Below are 21,559 nucleotides of genomic sequence, written 5' to 3'. Positions count from 1 at the left end.
TAAGAGCATCCATCTAGGGATAAATTTTGCATTTGCTAATTTATTTGTATGGCTGCAGTTATAAAAATAGATTTTAATAGGTAACAGCATTAGGCTGATCTTGTCTGGAAGATAAATAGACTCCTTTCTGAATAGAGCCTTCTAGAGAATATCAGGACAATAGGATGCCAGAATGGGAGGCTATGGTATGATAAACTTCTTCTGTTCTGTTCCCAAGAAAATTGCATGGATATACAAAAATCACACTCATCTCAAAGGAAAATATATATTGGGTCTACCACAGGGGTCCCCAACCTCTGGTCCATGGCATGCCAGCAACTGGTCCGCACAAACAAGCAAAGTCCCATCCATGGGATGTAGGCAGTACACAAAACCACAAACTCCCCAGTCCGTGGGAAAAACTTTTTCCACAGAACCGATCTCTGGTGCCCAAAAGGTTGGGGACCTCTGGTCTAGCAAGTTAGGCGCATTTTGGGTCCCATCCAGGGCTTTTTTTGTCATAGAATGCCCAGAACGGAGTTCCGGCACCTTTTGTAGGGTAGGCAAGATGGGTTGTATGATGTGTGTGAGTTCCGGCACCTTTTTTTTTTTTTTTTTAGAAAAATAGCACTGGTCCCATCAGTCAAGACATGCTGACTGGCTGGGATGAGGAGATGTGGTTTCTCTGTGGTAACCCGTGCCCTCTAGAACATTCTCTCCTCAAACATTAAGATAACCTCAAACCTATTGGCTTTTTGTAAGGCCCTGAAGACCTGATAATGTATCTTACCCCCCAGTATGTTAAGGGCCCCTTTTCTTGGCTATGTTAACATCCGTGGCAATAGTTTTATTCAATGAATAAAGGAGACAGGTCAACAGAGAGTATTGTTTTAATGTTGTTATGATATATGCTTCCCAGAATAACTTATTCAGCTGGGTAGCTATAGAAATCAAACAAATGATACTGGTACATCTTAGTACAAGTTGTATATCTGCTGAATTTGCCATTTGGTGCTGAATGCTAAGGAACAACTTCAAAGTCCCTGCTCCTATAATTCCTTCACTTTCAGCTAGACCTGGTTTAGTTCATTGTTCAAAGAAATTGTTCCTTAAAAAACAAAAATATCTCCTGACAACAGAGGCCCCATATTTTTCCCATGAATGGCTAAGGCAGCTTTTCAGTTTTGCACCTGCAGATAGGTTGCAGAAATTCTTCTAATTGCACTAATTAGAACAAGATCCATCTCTTCAAAGATCCCATGTCTTTGAAGACCCAAGGATTTTTTTTTCCTCTTGTTTTGAACAATATATATTTGATCCATTCTCCTAAATGGATGCAGAGAAATCTAAAAATATAATTTACTTAAGGATACAAATAAAAATCTGTAACTAGTATTATAGATGAATGTGAGAATAATGTCTAGTTAGGACTAATTGCATATACAAAATGATAAGATATAAACAGAAACTTGAAATGCCTGCAAGCAATCCTAACACTGCATGACACATGCAAAGCCTTTATTAGTCAAATGAAATAACAACTATCATGCTCCTTTTCCTTCCAAAGTCCTAGCTGGAAAGAAGCAGATTACAGTTTTTAAATTTTATTTTATGTTATCCTTTTCATTATTTCATATTATATTTTAAACCATCTGATTTCCAAACAATAAAAAGTGAAACATAAACAGACACACATGAGAAGTGAAGAAATAATCTTTCATGAATATATTTGCCCATGAAGTGTCAATCATGTGCTATTTTAATGCATCCTTTAAAACCTGAATTTAATTACATAATTACAATATGATGCTTAACATTTCATTCATTAACTCCTTTTTATGCATGAATATTTGTATATTGTGAACTCAGAGTGGCACAAAGTATTAAAAATATAGTATTAAACTTCACAATGTGTGTGTTTGTGTAAACTCAAGGATTTCTCCCTACTACAATCTGTGACAGATTGAGAACTAAAGCAGAAGAGTAATTTAATGTGCCTTTTTAAAAATGGTCATTCTGAAGTAGGGGAGCCAAATTAAAGAATTATTTTTTTCTGTGCCATGGCTTGACCATTCCCCCTTCCTCCATTCATTAAAGCTGTAGTTTGCACTACTACTCTTCTGTCCATCCAGTTTTCTGAGGGATGATTGTTAAGATGCAGTCCTATGCCTAGGCTCAGGTTTATTTCTGACAAGTTGGAAACTAGATCTTATTAATATGAGAGTTCTGAAAGCATGCTCTAAAAATATCAGTAAACTGTTGATTCTATAAAATTCAACCACAGAAGAGGCTGTTGATATGTAGTGCATAGGACCACAGGTGGCACACAGAGCCCTCTCTGTGGGCATGCACACTGTCACCCCAGTCCTAGGCCTTCAGCTGGGTTTTATAAAACCTTTTCACTTTAGTCCTCTGCTGCCGTGTGCAAAAAAAAAAAAAGGTTCAATCAATCAATTTCAACTTCTCGCAGGAAAAAAAAGATCTCGCAAAGTTGGAATTGACTGATTGAACTTTTTAGTCCCACCCAGTCTGCCGTTACCACCACAGCTATGCCCACCCAATGGGCCACACCCACCGAAAGGGCCATGCCCACCCGGCACCCGGAGATACATAAGTGGGTTTTGGGTTGCAGTTTGGGCACTCGGTCTCTAAAAGGTTTGCCATCACTGGCATAGGAGCATTCTGACTGGCAGAAGCTTATTACGGTAAATATCTTGTCTATAACTCCATTTACAGGAACGTGCAAGATAACTGCTGTCTACGTCCATTTTATATTGATTTCAAGAAAGATCTTGGATGGAAATGGATACATGAACCTAAAGGATATCATGCAAATTTCTGTGCAGGAGCTTGTCCCTATTTATGGAGCTCAGACACTCAGCACAGTAGAGTAAGTATTTTAGAAAACTAAGTAATATTAGGGCTATAAAGCAGAACAAAACCTATTTTGTCAGTTTAAAATGTGTTTTTAATTAATTTAATCGATAGATTAATACTTCATTTACCCAACTTTATTTTTTTTTAAAAAAGATTAATCTATTATGGCATATACCATTGACAGAAATTAAAGGAAAGGGAAAGAGCATTTTAAAAGTAGAAAAACTGTATTTCATATCCAGATTGAATGTATAAAGAAACTCAAGTATTCAGTATGCAAAGACTTACTTTTTATTTTAGCCCTCTGGTTACTGTACTGTATGTTTTGGAGCTGAGATGTTTCTTCTCCCCCTCCCCCCCCTTTGACAGTATTATCTTGATAGAATAAGCACTTATCCTTTCATTGTGGGAAAACATACTTAAATGTACTATATGAAGTTGCCACCTACCGAATGAGCCTGTTAAGGCCGGTTTTGTCCACTCTGTGGTTTCTTGTGATTTCTTTTTCTTTGATTCCTTTTCTATGGAATGTCCTATATCTGTAACATCAGTCACTATTTGCCCTACACTCTTCTTCCAAGGTGTTTCCAATACACCCACTAGCCGTCTCTTTCCTATCAACATCTTTTATTCTGCAAAAACTAAAAATTTATCAAGCCCTGCTTTTAAAAGACCCTGGCATGTAGATTACCTTTGATACTGATAAGAGTCTGCATACCCTATTGCTATGTGCTCTTTCTTATGATTGCATCATTTGAATGAATACTGAGTCTTTAAGCAGCTCTGATTCATTTCAGTGTGGCTTATAAAAAGACTATCCATGTGTCAGTACAAAAATCACAGTTATGGCTGCAATGTTGAAGGATATATAAAAAGGGCAGCCATATAACCATGTTTAAATTTGTGTCCCATTCTACCACAAGATGCATACACTAATGGTAAAGTTGACACTGGCTCTCAAATTTAAAGAAAACCTCAAGGTTGGTACCTGCTCCACTCCTTTAGTATAAAGAATAGCTTTCTTTATCTGGTGCTAAAAAAAGTAAGCAACTCCATGCAGCATCCTGCTGCCAAAAAACCATAAAGAAATATGGATCAGTGGTAAGCACAGCAGTTAATTACTAGAGTACCTTCAATGAGTAGGAATGGTTCTGATGCCTGATGGTAGAAATATGTGTGTGTGGGGCTATATGGTGCATTTGTTTTTAGTTTATTTTACTTGTTTTCTAAAAAGTTTTAAACATTTCATCCCTGACCATAAATAAATGGAAACAATCCATTTATCTTGAGAGGATATGCTTTTAGAGATCAATGGCATCCTCAACTTAAAACCAACTGAGCCCAACATTTCTGTTGTTAAGTGAGACATTTGTTAAGTGAGTTTTTTCCCCATTTTACAATATTTCTTGCCACAGTTGTTAAGCGAATCACTGAAGCTGATAAGTTAGTATCCTGGCTGTTAAGTGAATTTAATTTCCCCATTGACTTTGCTTGTCAGAAGGTTGTGAAAGGTGATCATGTGACCCCATGATGCTGTAGTGGTCATAAGTATGAACTAAGTTGCCAAGCATCTGAATTTTGATCACATGATCATGGGGATGCTGCAGAAGTCATAACTATGAAAAACGGTCATAAGTTACTTTTTTCAGTGCTGTTGTAACTTTGAGCAGTCACTAAATGAACTATTGTAAGTCGAGCACTCTTTGTAGTTGGAAAGGGCTAGATTACTATGGTCTGCTTATGGGTTTCCTGTAAGCATTTGATTGGCCATTCTGAAACGAGGATTTTGGACTGAAAAGGCCCCATCCCACAGGATTTCATTTGTTCTTTAGAAGCAAATTAAAATATGTGGAATTGAAAAACTATCACCGATAGGTCAGGTGAGGCCAGCCCTGATTGCCTGGGCAGGGGGGAAGGGGGAGGGAGGTTGATGGCAAAAAGCAAAATTTTAATGGGGCACTTTATTTCTCTCCCTTACTTTTACTTAACAGTTATTTTACATAACTCTATCAACTACTTCCTCAAAAGAAGCCAAAGAATGATATGCAATTTTCAACTCTATCCCCTCTTGTGAAGCCTAGAATCTTGAGAAAACCTTTCATTTTAGAAGTATTCAAGTATTTTCACTGGTGTCTCTTTTTTAATCAACAGCTGTTTCAGGGGAAAAAAAAGTAATTTGCTGCTGTGAAAATTCTCTACTGTTTGGACGTTTTACATATCTGTGTTTTTATTGATTCCAGCTGTCTAGTCTTATACAGAGGAAAAGAATTTGAGTATAATTACTTTAAATAATAAATTCTCACCATGTCAATGGTGCCATCAGAGCCCTAGGCTCCTTGTTATCCAAAGTTACTTGCCACTGTAATAACTGCAGAATTTGAAGAAATATCTCTTTTTTCCCTTCTTTTTCCTCCTAGGTGCTTAGCTTGTATAACTCAATCAACCCAGAGGCATCTGCATCTCCATGTTGTGTATCTCAGGATCTGGAACCCCTCACTATCTTGTATTACATTGGCAAAACACCCAAAATTGAACAGCTTTCAAATATGATTGTAAAGTCTTGCAAGTGCAGCTAAGGGATGTATTGGAGCATTTTGGGATATGTATATTTTTTTTCCCTCTGGAAAGAAAAGAAGAAAAAGAAACATTCAAAAAGAAGGAAACAAAAAAATATATATCATCCATGGTTTTTAAAAAGAAAAAAAAAAGAAAATGAAACGGTACTAGTCTGAATGGATCGAAAGTTGGTTTCACTGTTTCGTGTTTTGTTTTTAAACAGTCATCTGATGCAAAACCATGAAGCCTTATCCTACATTTCATCTACTTGGTTAGTGAGATAGACATGAAGCATTTTTTAGGAAAGCAGAAATACTAACAAGAAAGAAAAGAAAGAAAACGTTTTTTAAAAAATAAACACTGGAAGAATTTGTTAAGAGTTCTTATGTGAAAGGAAAAAACAGGAAAATCCCATTAAGTGGAGTTGCTGTATCTATCCCGTGGCTTACTTGATTTTTATATTGTTATGCCATAGATGCCCTATCTGTTCCTTTTAGTTTTTAGAATTAACAGTGCATTATTTATTTTTGTGTAATGCGATCAAACAAGAATATGTATTGCCCTAGGGGTTATGGGGACAGACTAGAAAGACACAAATAATCAGACCAAAATAAACGACTTAAATTTTTTTTTAATCTCTGGGGAACATGAACTCAGAAATATCCTGAAAACAATAATTAGTTTATCCCAATTAAAACAGAACTCTGTTATTACATCATTAAGAAAGCCTACTATAAAAGAAAAGCCACACACCCCTTGTTTTCTTGCGGAAAGCCTGAGAGGGCTTCTCATATCATTGTTATAATACTGAGGAGGTTATTAATAAAGGACATTCTGTATTTCGTCTCAAAGACAAATCTATTAAGATTAAAACAACAACTGTAAATGAATAAACTGTCAATTTAGTAAGCCAGTGAAATATTTAACATGTACCGGTCTCATCTTCAGACCCTAATATGTTGCTGTATAGCTATGCTTTGAGATTGTTTTTGATATATGTAACCACACCTATAATATTAAAAAAGGGTGGATAGTAAGAAGCCAGCTAAATTGGAAACATATCTGTAGATCTCTATTGTAAACTATTAAAAAATTAAGTACTTTATGTGTAATGTGTAAATTTTCACCATATTTTTGTATTCTGTTAATACTGTCAACTCTGAAGAATTTGAATTTGGGGGCTCTTGTTGATTACTCAGAATCATGTGCTTCCCTCGAGCTGGCCAGTATAAGTAGAGTCCCCTGTACTTTTAACTTGCACTACAAATACATGTTTTATAATATTTGCTATACATGCGTTTTGTATGTTGTTTTTCATCTCTATGATGCAAGCTTCTTCTTTTCCCTTTCGGTCTGTATATAGACAGGGATAGATTTAAATATTGTTTTGTATAAAATGTATGTATCAAACATCTTAAAACTCTAAACTTCACACACACACACACATACACACACACACACACATATTTCTGAAGAAGGGTGATGGGATGAGACTGGAGTCTGCCTTTGGTTGCCCTGTTCTGCTCACAGGAAGTTAGTCCAAAGACAAGATCTGCCAGATCAAAAGGCAGAAGTGAACTTGGCAATTCTGGTGGGCCTGTGCATCACCAGAGAAATCTGCAAAAGCTGGTTGCATGTACAACTTCACTCCTTTCCTGGGGCACAGCAGATTGAGTACAGAATTATTTTTGACACTACTACTACTGTCGTGTTGGAAGCACCAAAGCACTTCTGGATTGAAAGGATTGAATGTTGACATCACTGTTGCAGGGGGATGCCCTGTTTGGGGCTCCTTTCATTTCCTCATTAAGTTGCCCACCAAACGGGCAGTTGCCCGTTTTCAAACTGCTGAGTTGGCAGGAGCTGGAGAGTGTCCTGTGGCAGCAACCAGGTTTTGAGCCTGCTGACCATCAGCCCAATGTCCTAACCTCATGAGTCACCACGCTCCTTCATTAATTACTTAAAAGGGTACTGTAATAGGGTCAATTAAATTCCAAATTAAAGAAAGGAAGGGCCAATGCACTGTCTCTATTCCAACATAGTAGTCACCAAGAAAATGGTAGTATCAGTGACCAGCTTCTTGGTGCAGTGGAACAGACAGAAAGCAACTGAGTCTTATCTTTCTTCTCAACAAAACCCAGGATTTGGGGAATATAGGGATTTATTAAAGCTTACAGGTGATCTTTATAAGCCAGACCAAACTTTTAAAGCAGTACATGCACTGCTTATTTATATATATTCAGATATACACATGAAAAATCTTGCTTCTGAGCATGTGCTCCCCACAGTTGGATTTGAGCATTCTGGAAGTCATAGTATGGTGAAGAAAATGTTTTACACTGATTCAGTCAAGAAAATTTACCTTTTGATGATTGAGGATTTATTTTTTCCCAGAACTATTAAGACTGGAACACAAGTCAGGTATATGGATTTTTACATCAAGGTAAATACAGCACCCGGATATTTTTCTTGAATGTTGTAACTTAATGCTACCAAAGTAATATTAGATGAAGTCCTAACTATATGGAATACAAATAATTTTTACAAACATCATATTTAATTTATTTAAATCAAGTTTTTTTCCAAACTGATGGCTTTATCTCCCGTAAATCTCACTAACCATTTATTCAGCTGAATCTTAGTCTTAAGCAAAATATCCAGGATGTAGCCTAAATTGGATTAATCCTACCCCTGATTAAATCTAGTCTAAATTGAACTGATTTAATCAGAATTCATATTCAGAAGAAAGGGTATTTGTAATGATATTTGATGAATTCAAATCATTGCTAACAATTTTACTTATCTGACCTGGAATCAGTAAACTAATTAATTACAAAATTGTCTTTCTCAACCCATCAGCTTCACAACTGATCTATAAGATCAGGCATTGTATCTGTATATAATTCATTGTTCTCAACTTTTTTTGGCTTTTTTCATTAAAAGAAATAAAGTTACAGAAATGCCTTTTTCCTTTTCAAATTATTTTACACTGTTTTAAAAGTGGAAGACTTTTCAATGTTTTGTGTAGAAATCTACATCCTTCAATATGAACATACGCAATTTCTGTTTATTTTAAAGTTTTTATAATGTGTTCAAATCTGATTCTGGGCAAGTTACATAACACACACATTCATACACACGAACATACAAATGCAGGCACAAATCACCCCACCCCATGGACATCAATAAGACTTATATTTTAATTCTAATATTCTAAATTCTGAGCTCAAACCTTTATAGATATCTTACCTTTAATATACAATACTGTGCATGTTTATTCCAAGAATAAATCCAAGCTTGTTTGATAGGCTTATTCTCAATGGCTGCACATGAGTGTCTGAATGACACCAATCTAAAAGCCACACATCTAAACAGTTGAGATGTAAATATTTATGAAGAGAATAAATTTTGGGGGACAGATATAAAATTAATTTGAGAGTATAAGCATCCACATGAACATCAACTCATAAATTTTTAGATGTTCCTTGTATAAAAAAGGTTGGTTAGTCATTTTAATTTATTCTACTTTAGTATGTATCAAGCATGTCAATTAAATGAAAATAAACATTACAAAATATAGGAGGAAGCACGATTTTGGTGCATATTTTATTTGGAAGTGGGGAGCAGCAATACAGATTTTGGGCTAAAATTGCCATCTAGTTATTTCTGTCTCACACTGCTATTAATAGTAATGAGAACCTTCAAGATAGTCCAGCAAAGGGATTTTGATGAAAATTAATACATGAACCCAATTCAGGTTAGGAACACATTTAAGATTAGGTCCTTATTTCAATTTTTTTTTCTTTCAAATAACAGAAGCCAAACACCAATTAACAAAAATATTTGTAGCTTAATTGAAATGAAGAGTCCTTGGAGCGCTCTGAGCTTGGTTGTTTTCTTGCAGATGTTTCATTTCTAACATGTCTAGAGGCCAGACATTTTAAAACAACAAATAATATATGCAGTGCTGGGATTCAAATATGTGAACAACCGGTTCTCTGTGTGGATGCCGCTTCTGGAAGTCCATTTTGGGCCTGGACAACAAAAAATTAGCTACCGGTTCTGTCGAAATGGTGCGAATCAGCTGAATCCCACCACTGAATATATGTTTTGGTCCAAAATGTGTTTCATAGCAGAGATAATTCTGATAAGGAGAACACATCAAACAAATTGAAACTCCCTTATATTAAACTACGGTGCTGTCTAATAACAGTGTCTCTTCTAATTGGCAGGTAGTTTTCTTTCTCTACATTATTTATCCTTAAATTTATAATTGAGCCATACCTTTATTAGGAACAAGCCATAAAAGTCAAAGGTGTATGGACCATTTGAATTCCCTTCAACTTTTAATCAGGCAAGACATTACAAAACAGGGAAAAGAATAGACTCAAGAATGTAAAAAACAAGGGCATATCTTTCAGCTACAAGGCCTTATTCCACAGGATGTCCCACAAACAGATCTGTATGCCATATATATTTTCAAGGGCTATTGGGTTCACTGTAACATACTTCTACTTCATGTTTAGAAGTGTATCCTAAAACATCTACAAACAAATTCCACCACCATCATAATTATAGACAAGGAACAGGAATAAAAGAAATATAGCGCACAGAAGAGCAACAAAGATGATTAGGGACTGGAGGCTAAAACATATGAAGAACAGTTGCAGGAATTGGGTATGTATAGTTTAATGAAAAAAAAGAACTAAGGGTGACATGATAGCAGTGTTCCAATATCCAAGGGGCTGCCACAAAGAAGAGGGGGTCAATCTATTCTCCAAAGCCACTGAAGACAGGACAAGAAGCAATGGATGGAAAATAATCAAGGAGAGAACCAACCTCAAAGGAAGGAGAAATTTGCTGATAAAACAATCAGTGGAACAACTTGCCTCCAGAAGTTGTGAGTGCTCCAACACTGGAGGTTTTTAAGAAGAGACTGGACAACCATTTGTCTGAAATAGTATAGGGTTTCCTGCCTGAGCAGGGGTTGGACTAGAATTCAAATTCAAATTCAAATTTATTTGATTTATATACCGCCCTTCTCCCTTGCGGGACTCAGGGCGGTGAACAGGCACATTAATAAAACAACAATACCATAATATTTAAAAATATTCAAAACTAATTAAATTATTTGTCCTGTCCTAAAACCCACTATAATAATATAAAATTATACCCAATTTAAAATTTTAGAATTTCAGATTTATGCCAGACCGGCCTCTTGGAACAGATAGGTCTTTAGGGCTCGGCGGAAGAGGCGTATGTCCCCCATTGTACGGAGGTCAGGGGGNCCTGGTCCACTGCCATGGAGCGCTCTAAAGATGGTCACCAACACCTTGAAGCGCACCCGGAAGGCCACAGGCAACCAGTGCAGCCCGCGCAGGAGAGGTGTCACATGGGTGCTCCTAGGAGCCCCAAAAATCCCCTGCGCAGCCGCATTCTGGATCAACTGGAGCCTCCGGATGCTCCCCAAGGGGAGCCCCATGTAGAAGACCTCCAAGGTCTCTTCCAACTCTTTTATTCTGAAATAAATGATAGCTCTCTTTTTTATTAAAAGGCTACCACCTCCATAGAAAGGGAGCTCTTTTGATACTGTTAGAACTAACAGAAAAAGCCTAGAAGTTCTCTTAGATGTCTTTTATTGATTACAGTAATTGTTATTTACCAAATGACTTACTCAATTTTCAATAGTGATATTGCCAAGGCAGTACATAGTATAAAAAGTAAAATTCCAAACACGAAGCAATGGCAAGTACCGGTACTATAAAAGCTTTTTCAATTAAAAAAAGAATACAGATATGTTTTAAAAAATCATTTTTAAATTATCCAAGTTGGAACGAAGATGCTCTTCATTGGGATGGAGTATCCCTCCCCCCATAAAAACAAATTGCAATCTGTTTACATAATGTGAGGCAGCAGTTATTTAATCATCAAAATCAATGACTGCGCCATGCAGCTCAGAAAAGTGTTGCAAACAATCTTCCAATGTATACAATTAAATGGCAAAGCTTTTTTGAAGTTACAAGGTCCAACCTCAAAAATGCCTCTTTTTTTACTTATTTCAGTTGGAAGTGTTCCATAGAGGGTGGTGATTATTACTTTATAAAGTAAATATCTGTTGCTTCTGATTAACATCTCTCTAGCATAAGAGTTTAAACATAAGTAATACTGCTTTTTGAATCATTAAATAGGCAGCAACAAGGGTTGGTCTTTTTTTATTATGGTGAATGTGTCATCTACATAAGGAGAATGGATACTAACTTAGCCCTTTTGTATTCTGCCTTACCTGCAAGATACACGAGGCAGGAAATATGGAGATATTTATAAAATCATGGGCACTCTCACAAAAATGACTCTCACAGGCCAGATAGAGGAACAAAAACATCCCTTTGTCTAATGTAAGATTGCTGGGTCAAATATAGAATATCAGAGTTGGAAGGGACCTTGCAAGTCTTCTAGTCCAATCTCCTGCTCAAGCAGGAGACCTATACCATTTCAGACAGTTGGCTGTCCAATCTCTTCTTAAAAGCCTCCAGTTTGAAGGCAAACTGTTCTTCCAGTTTATTGTTCTCACTTTAGTTCTAGGCTGGATCTCTCTTTGATTAGTTTCCATCTGTAGTTTCTGTTCTTGCCTTTGGATGCTTTGGAAAATAAGTTGACCTCCTCTTCTTTGTGGCGGCCTTTCAAATATTGGTACATTGCTATCATGTCTCCCCTGGCCCTTCTTTTTACTAGGCTAGCCATATCCAATTTCTGCAACCATTCATCGTATGTTTTAATCTCCAGGCTTCTAATCATCTTTGTTACTCTTCTCTGCACTTTTTCCAAAGACTCAACATCTTTTTTATAATGTGGTGACCAAAACTGGATACAGTATTCGAGGAGTGGTCTGGTTTTGTAAAGTGATACTAGTACTTCATGTGATCTTGATTCTATCCCTCTGTTAATGCAGCCTAGGATTGTTCACTAGGATGCTAAGATCTCTCTCACAGTTTCTGCTATTGAGTCAGGTTTCACCAAATCTGTGCCTGTATTTTTGGTTTTTCTTTCCTAAGCATAAAATCTTACTTTTCTCTACACTGAATTTCATTTTGTTGGATAGGGGCCAATGTTCAAGTCTGTCAAGATCCATCTGGATCGTGAACCTATGTTCTGAGGTATTGACTATTCAGTGGTGGGATTCAATATGTGAACAACTGGTTCTCTGTGTGGATGCCACTTCTGGAAGTCCATTCTGGGCCTGGGCAACAAAAAAATAGCTACCGGTTCTGCCAAAGTGGTGCAAACTGCCTGAATCCCACCACTGTGGCTATTCCTGCCAGTTTAGTGTCATCAGCAAATTTGATGAGTTCTCCTCCTGTTCCCTCATTTAAATCATTTATGATGCTATTGAAGATACTGGGCCTAAAATGGAACCTTGGGGCACCCCACTGCTTACTTCCCTCTAGGTGGATTAAAGACTACTCATTATGGTTTGTCACCCAGTTCTCCAATTGTCCAACATTTATTTGAACCTGCCAGAATGCTTTCGACTGCCTCAGCTTATCTGCTTTTGGAAAGGCAAGTTATAAAAAAGATCACAAAGCTTAATCAGAAACACAAATGTTACTTGTAATAGATCCTTTGCTTTGTGATAGGTCCTTTGCTTTCACTGTTAAGTGAAAAAAACATAAATAAAAACTTCATATTAAATAAGGCTTAAAATCTGGAAATTTCCAAGGGAGATCTTTGTGGGCACTATGTTTAGGATCAAGAATTCAAGGTAATCTATATGGAGATAGATGTAGATATTTCACAACAAACCACACAGGTTACGCTAAACAACAGCCCAAAGATCTTATTGTATATGCAGAGATTCAAGTCAAGATCTACCTATATTTAGTTCAGACTGTTATAAAAAACCGAACTAGCAAGAGTAAAATACATAATAAATGCTTTTCAGGTCATGTTTTTTTCCTTATGTAGGAATAGAAATATGAAAATAACTCCATTATTAACTGATATGCACAAATAGTTGAACAGCAATAGCACTTAGACTTATATACTGCTTCACAGTGCTTTACAGCACTTTCTAAGTGGTTTACAGAATCAGCATATTGCCCCCAACAATCTGGGTCCTCATTTTATCAACCTTGGAAGGACAGAAGGCAGAGTCAAGCTTGAGCTGATGAGAACTCCTGGAGTAAGCGGTGAGTTAGCCTGCAGTCCTGCATTCTATCCACTGTGCCACCATGCCTCTTAAATATATATTATTAAACAAGACTGCTTATATCAAATTTTCAGCTAGCATAGTTTGTCTTTTGTTTATCCTATACAGAACATTGTTTCTGTCTTGTTTGAATAATAATGTGGTTAATAAAAGTAGATATTTTGGTGGGGTAGGGGAGGAGGCACTTATTGTATAAGTGTTTTAGGTTATTTGAATTTTAGATCAGAAAGATGAGTATCAGGAGCCATCAGTTTTGGGAGAAAATAAATGATGAGATTATGTAATTATATGTGGTTATAAAGTAGATGTGAAGTCATGTAGTTGGCTTTCAGAAAGTATGGGTGTAACGGTAATTTCTCCATCTGTATAAAAATAAAATTAAACGGAACAGAAAACTGATGAGAACTCTCAATCAAATTGGATACACTCATTTCATGAAGTAACCTGTTGGAATATAAGAGCAGCTCCCAGGGGCATGAAGTAACCCATGTGGTAGTGCTCCAACAATCTAATCTTGCTTTTGAATGAGCTGTTCAATGCCAAACCAAAATGTTGGCAGGAGAGAACCAATGACCACTGTTTCCTGGGTTTTTGTGCAGTATGCACATATGTCAGCATAACTTACCTTTCATAAAGCACTTCCAACTTCAGACCCCATTTCCGTGTTTAAACCTTTAAGAGTTTGGTCATTGCTACAAATACAATAGCACTTAGATTTATATACTGCTTCATAGTGCTTTACAGCCCTCTCTAAGCGGTTTACAGAGTCAGCATATTGCCCCCACCAATCTAGGTCCTCATTTTACTGACCTCAGAAGGATAGAAGGTTGAGTCAACCTTGAACCAGTCAGGATCGAACTCCTGGCAGTGGGCAGAGTCAGCCTGCAATACTGCATTCTAACCACTGCACCACCACAGCAATGAAATAATCAGATCTCCAGAATAGATTATCTAGTATTACTAGACTGGAGCTGCAGAACTCTAGATGACCAGAATACAGTGGCAAAGAGTTAAAGCTTTCTTATTTCTATCCTTCCATCTAATGGTCATATTGATTTCTGCAGCCCAGAACTGGTCATCAGTATACTAGGGTTATTTGAAGCAAAGAACAAAACAAAAGCCTCCCCTGCCACCATAAATAATAATAATAATAATAATAATAATAATAATAATAATAATAATAATAATAATAATAATAATAATAATGATGATGATGATGATGATGATGATGATGATGATGATGATGATGATGATGATGATGATGATGATGGATTGGTAGAAACATTTCAATCCAATCAGAAACCTTTCTACCAATCCATCAATGGAGAAACTGCAATGAATCAGTCAAGACAAGGAAGAAACAGTGCAGTTCTGGAAGCAGATATGGGATAACCCAAAGAAATACAACAAGGATGTAGCTTGGCTAAAAGAGATGGATGCAAATAAAACAGAAGTTGAAATGAAAGAACTAGTAATAACAACAAAAATGGTAGAAAAAAGAGCAAGGAAGATCAAAAATTGGTCAGCACCAGGTGAAGATGAACTACATGGGTTTTGGTTGAAACATCTAACTGTTATATACCCACTCATTGCCAAGCAGTTCAACAATATACTACAAGGAGGAGAAATTGAAAAGTGGCTAACAACTGGGAAAACCTACCTAATAATGAAAAATCCAGCAAAGGGGCAACACCAGGCAACTACAGGCCAATTACCTGCTTACCAACAACTTTCAAATTGCTAGGGTGTGGTAGCTGATGCAGTACAACAGCATCTAGTTGAAAGCAATCTCTTTCCACCTGAGCAGAAAGGAAACCGACCCAATAGCAGAGGAACAAAACATCAACTCCTAATAGACAAAATGATCTTGGAAAACTGCAAGAAAAGGAAGACAACCTGAATGTGGCATGGATTGACTACAAAAAGGCATTTGACTCTCTGCCACATGACTGGATAATCAAGTGCCTAGAAATAACAGGAGTCAGTAGAAACATCAGAAAAGTTGTGCAAAGATCAATGGCACAATGGAAGACAGAGTTGCAGGTCAATGGTGAGAGACTGGGAGAGGTTAATATCAAGAGAGGAATATTTCAAGGAGATTCATTACCACCACTACTATTTGTTATTGCACTGTTTCCTCTGTCAACGATCCTGAATAACTCAGGCCATGGCTATCAAACATCAAAAACATCTGCCAGATTATCCCACCTCCTTTACGTGGGCGATCTGAAGCTGTATGGAAAAACTTCATCATAAATAGAATTGTTGCTTAACACTGGCTGTATATATAGCAAGGTATTACAATGGAGTTTGGATTGGACAAATGTGTCACACTCACTATCAAACAAAAAAATAATAATGAAAACTGAAGGAATCAAGATGCCCCATGAAAATAACATTCAGAGTCTGGATTACTACAAATACTGGGTATCCTTCAAGCTGACAACATCAAGCACACTGAAGTCAAGAAAAAGATTAGAGGTGAATACATCAAGAGAGTGAAGAAGATCTTAAATTCCAAACTCAAGGAGAAAATACCATGAAGACAATCAACACCTGGGCAATTCCAGTCATTAGATACACAGCTGGAATAGTGGACTGGACTCAAGCAGAACTAAAAGCAATGGATAGGAAGACAGAGAAAAATAATGACAATGAATCATGCCCTTGATCCACACAGTGACACTGACAGACTCTATCTACCAAGGCAAATAGGTGAACGTGGAATGCTGCAAGTACATCAGATGGTTGAAGAAGAAAAAATGGCTTTGGAAGAATATCTGAAGGACAGTGATGAAGATGCACTGAAATTAGTATATCAGGAAGGCTTACTGACTACTGGAGAGACCAAACTGGCCTACAAGAAAGACCAAATGAAGAACAGAATAGAGGCATAGGAAGACAAAGCACTACATGGCCAGTACATTAAAAAAAATAGCTGGCAAAGCACATAATAACAAGACCTGGCAATGGCTAAGAGCAGGAAAATTGAAGAAAGAAATCGAGGGACTAATTCTGGCTGCACAAGACCAAGCCTTAAGGACAAATGCATACAAAGTCAAAATTGAGAAGACAGCAACAGACAGTAAGTGCCGCCTATGCAAAGAAGCTGACGAAACAGTGGACCACCTGGTAAGCTGCTGCAAGAAGATCGCACAGACTGATTACAAGCAGCGGCATGACAAAGTAGCAACAATGGTGCATTGGAAGATCTGCAAGAAATATCATTTGCCTGTAAGCAAGAACTGGTGGGATCATAAAATAGAGAAAGTCATAGAAAATGATAAAGTTAAACTGCTCTGGGACTTCAGAATTCAAACAGACAAGCCCCTGCAACATAACACCCCGGACTTAACAATTGTCGATAAGAAAGACAAAAAAGTCTGGATAGTGGACGTGGCAGTGCCTGGAGACAGCAAAACAGACGAGAAAGAAGTGGAGAAGATAACAAAATACAAAGACCTACAAATAGAAAAAGATTGTGGCAAAGGCAAGCAAGGGTAGTACCAATAGTAATAGGCACCTTGGGTGCAATCCCAAAACAACTGGAGCACCACTTGAACACCATTGGCATTGACAAATTCACCATTAGTCAAATGCAAAAGGTGGCCTTACTAGGAACTGCTTCCATCCTGCGACGATATCTGTAATACCATCAAACATCCACATCTGCCTATCCCAGGTCCTTGGTAAGGACTCGATAGGTAGACAAAAATGCCAAATCCAGTCTGAACATCTGGCTGACTGTGTGATGATCAGTAGTAGTAGTAGTAGTAGTAGTAGTAGTAGTAATAATAGTAGTAGTAGTAGTAGTAGTAGTAGTAGTAGTAATAGAGTTGGAAGGGACCTTGGAGATCTTCTAGTCCAATCCCCTGCTCAGGCAGGAAACCCTATACCATTTCAGACAAATGGTTGTCCAGTCTCTTCTTAAAAACTTCCAGTGTTGAAGCATTCACAACTTCTGGAGGCTGATTGTTCCACTGATTAATAGGCAGGTTGTTCCACTGATTAACTTCACTTTATTTTATTTTTTATTTGTATTTATTTATTAAATTTTATGCCACCTACTTCACTGTTAAGTGTCTATTTATTTTATTTTCAATGAAATCTTATTATAACTCAAGGGGAAGAATCTTCCATCACATCTGGGCAGAGCTAATGAATTAATCAGCTCTGCAGTCTCCTGCTTGAGTAGGGGGTTGGACTAGAAGACCTCCAAAGTCCCTTCTAGCTCTATTCTGATTGAGCTGGCTGCTTTAGGGCTGTAGGGCAAGTTAAGTGAAATTCACAGATTCTACATTTAATTTCTTTCTTGCTCCCAGCATCTTCTTTCTAAGGTACTCACCTATATAGCAACTGGCAAGGTTGGTCCTAATTTTAAACATTTTACTGCTATTACTTCTGGTTGGCAACATTGTTGAAGTTTTAAAATTCATTTTGAAATTTATGCACCACTTTAAGGTTCACAAAAATATATAACAAAACATAAAATAATAATAATAAAGTTGGAAGAGACCTTGGAGGTCATCAAGTCCAACCCCCTGCTCAGGCAGGTAACCCTATACCATTTCAGACAAATGGCTGTCCAGTTTCTTCTTAAAAACTTCCAGTCTTGGAACATTCATCGCTTCTGGTGGCAGGTTGTTCCACTGGTTAATTGTTCTAACTGTCAGGAAGTTTCTCCTTAGTTCTAGGTTGCTTCTCTCTTTGGTTAGTTTCCATTCATTGCTTCTTGTCCTGCCTTCAGGCGCTTTGGAAAATAGCTTGACTCCCTCTTCTTTGTGCCAGCCCCTGAAGTAATACAAAAATACAAAAGTAATACAAAAATCATGAAATAGAAAATGTACTGCAATATAATGGTGCAATGAAATTAATTCTAGAATTGACAATTCTGCAATGAAATCCCAAAGGGTGCCTCCCCCCCTCCCCCCTCCCCCGATGAACTAAATCTTTTGGAAAGTTGTAAACTTTTTGAAAAGTTGCAATAGGAGATCCATCCTTGCCCTGCAGGCTATTCCATAAGTGGGGAATTCCTAAGGAGAGAGCTCTCCAGACACAGACACTGCATTGTACTGCCTGGTAATCAAGGATCTAGAATTGGTTGGGCTGGCAAAATTTGTCTTGAAAAAGATACCCAAGTCCAAAACTATATAGGCCTTTAAAAATAGCAAACAGCAGTTGAATTGCATTTGGAAATTCATTGGTACTGTACCCATTTTGAGTTTGAAGGAAGCAGTAGAATCAAATTAACTGTCTGTCAGGCCTTCAGGATAGTCCAGAAAAAAGCACCAACTATGAATACTAGCACTAGCTTTATTTTAAAGTTACAATAACAGAATAATAGAATCTTGAAAGTCTCTCCTCCCTTATTTTATTCTCCCCAATGCTAGGCAGCATCCCTTCTGAGATGCTCTCTCCATCTCCATCTCCACCCCTCTTTTGGAGTCCAGTTTCATTTATCAGACTGTGCCTCTTTCTCCTGTCTCCCAAGGTCATTTCCACATACCATTACACAGTCTCATGTTGTCCAATGAAGAAGCATCCTATTCTGATGGAACAAATTATGTAGATGGGACTATGTAGCAAAAAAAAAGAAACACTAATCACTGATCACTATCCTAAAGCCTTAAAGTAAATGCCCATACAGTATGCATGCATATACATACACACATTATCTTGAGTTTGGTGCACCCTGTCGGCCCAAATATGGGAGAAAGGATAATCCTTCTCCCCTGTCTCATAGCTGACAAAGTGAGAAAGAGCCTGTGGTCTAGAGGTTAATACATCTGCCTAACATGCAGACAGCCCAGGTTTGAATCTCAGAAGGATATGTCTGGTTGAAAAGAACTAAAAAGTTCGAAATGGCTATTCCAGTTCTCCCTTAATTCTTTGTTAGCAATCCAAATTTTGAAAAACATACACACATGCACAAACCCCAACCTCTTTTATTTTTGAGGTTTTGGAGGAACTGATAACAATATTAAACTACAGGCATGCATACAGACGCAGAAACAAACCCAATTGCTTCCTTGAGCTCTTTTTCTTACTAGTATTCTCAGTGTTCAGTCACAGATCAATTCTGAACTGTTGCAGCAGAGGAGTTTACCATGACATGGATATATAAAAATTCTCCTTACAAAATATTAAAACTATAAATTTCAGGACAAAACATAATCATGACATAGAGAAACTGGGGCTTTGCTTGGTATTAAACGGGCTTCCTATTTCATTATATATATATTTTTAAAAAACTTAACTTAAATTGGAAAATCTGGCAGGTACCAGGAACAATATCTGCAGATTGGTATATTCCAGGATCATACAATATATTTGCCACTAAATTGCACATCAAACTGACTTAAGAATAGTTTTATTTATTTGTTAGGGTTTTTTTTTTGTAAGATTGCCATATGGTTGAACTACTCAAAAAAGCATGCAAAATATTAAAGACATAATGTAACATTAGAAAAAATAAATACCAAATGATTATCCTAGGAATGCCACAAAGAAAATAGTCCTAGAATACTAGAGCCAAAAAACTGGCTGGAAGAGCCAGATCTTTTTAGCCTTCCTAAAGAACACCAGGGTTGGGGCTACATCAGGGGTGTCAAACTGGCGGCCCACGGGCCAGATGCATCACGCACAGGGCATGCCCATCCCGGCTTCACAAAGGCAAAAATCATCACAATATGTCACGATACATCATTTGACACAATCGAGTTTGACACCCATGGACTACATGAACTTAGGCATAATGCTGTTGCAAATTATAGGAGTTCCATGGGATGATATCCTTCAGTGAGGAGATCCATAGTTTGCTGACTTCATCAAACCTTATAATATGAGCTGAGACAATTGGACGGAGGTAGTCCTGCTATTAGCTGACATACCTAAATTGGTGGTGCAGTATCTGAGGTGGGTCATAATGTTTCTCCACAAAGCAGAGAATCGTTTTAAGAAAAGAGAGGACGGTTGCTATTCATGAAGAAAGGGAACAGCATTATTTTTAAAGATGCATAAAATTATGGATGCCCAATTCACTCAATAAAAATTCAAATGGAGAGAAAGAGAGATACTGTAATAGACTGGCCAAATAGCACATTTGCATGTTTTGTAATACTTGGAAAGACTGTTTTGGACAGTGCTTAGTTCATAGTATCAGAGTTCAAAAAGTTCCAGCTGAATATAACTTTGAATATGTTTCTTACAAAAGTCATTAATTACAAGGCAATGTTGAAACTGAACTTGCTGAGCAGACAGCCAAGAAAATTGGAAAATAGGAAGGTATTTACCTTGCACTCATGAGTGACAGGTCTATAGCAATAGTTAGCTGAAACCTTCCAAAAAACACCTGGTGAGTTTACAATCACATTTCTAGATGTGAATAACAATTTAGCTTCCGGTGGCAGCATATAAGAAAAGTGGTACATATATTTAGGAATGTGGTTGCTTTATTAGATGGCTTCTCTTAAAGTTGGGAGACTTTCATGGGCTAGTTTTATAAAAGCTATATACTAAGCAGCCCTCCCCAACCTAAATTATGTTGTACTATAACTCTCAATTCTCATAGGTGTAAAACAAAAATATCTGGACTATCTTGTGCTCATATACTTTTGGAGGCCACCAAATTGAGGAAAGTTATAAAAAGATGCAGTAAGAATTAATTAAATGTGATTAATTACAGAACATTGCATTTTACATTTAGAAAATAATGTATTGAAGACCGAAATGGATACAGAAGTCTAATATTTATTTATTTATTTATTTATTATTTGAATTTATATCCCGCCCTTCTCCTTGCGGACTCAGGGCGGCTGACAATCAATTAAAAACACCACTAACAATCACAAGTTAAAATTAATTAAAATGAAATATTTAAATTGTCTAATTAAAAAGTAATTAAAAACCCCTCTAAAAAACCCTCTTAAAAATTATCCTAGG

At 37.1% G+C, this 21,559-nt stretch overlaps 1 protein-coding gene across 1 annotated transcript in view; it reads left to right on the top strand.

Annotated features, from left to right (window-relative positions):
- The window catches only part of TGFB2 (transforming growth factor beta 2), a 79,656-nt gene extending 72,952 nt beyond the window's left edge, over nucleotides 1-6,704 (top strand). Inside the window, exons 6-7 of the mRNA XM_015822832.1 lie at nucleotides 2,716-2,869; nucleotides 5,274-6,704. Of these exons, the coding sequence (XP_015678318.1) occupies nucleotides 2,716-2,869; nucleotides 5,274-5,432 (313 nt within the window). The 3' untranslated portion in view covers nucleotides 5,433-6,704. The remainder of the gene's footprint in view (nucleotides 1-2,715; nucleotides 2,870-5,273) is intronic.
- The last annotated feature ends 14,855 nt before the right edge of the window (nucleotides 6,705-21,559 follow it).

The sequence above is a fragment of the Protobothrops mucrosquamatus genome, unplaced genomic scaffold (assembly GCF_001527695.2).
Source record: "Protobothrops mucrosquamatus isolate PMUCROS unplaced genomic scaffold, P.Mucros_1.0 scaffold1689, whole genome shotgun sequence".
Lineage (NCBI taxonomy): Eukaryota > Metazoa > Chordata > Lepidosauria > Squamata > Viperidae > Protobothrops > Protobothrops mucrosquamatus.
This window is presented reverse-complemented; position numbering and strand designations above follow the sequence as displayed.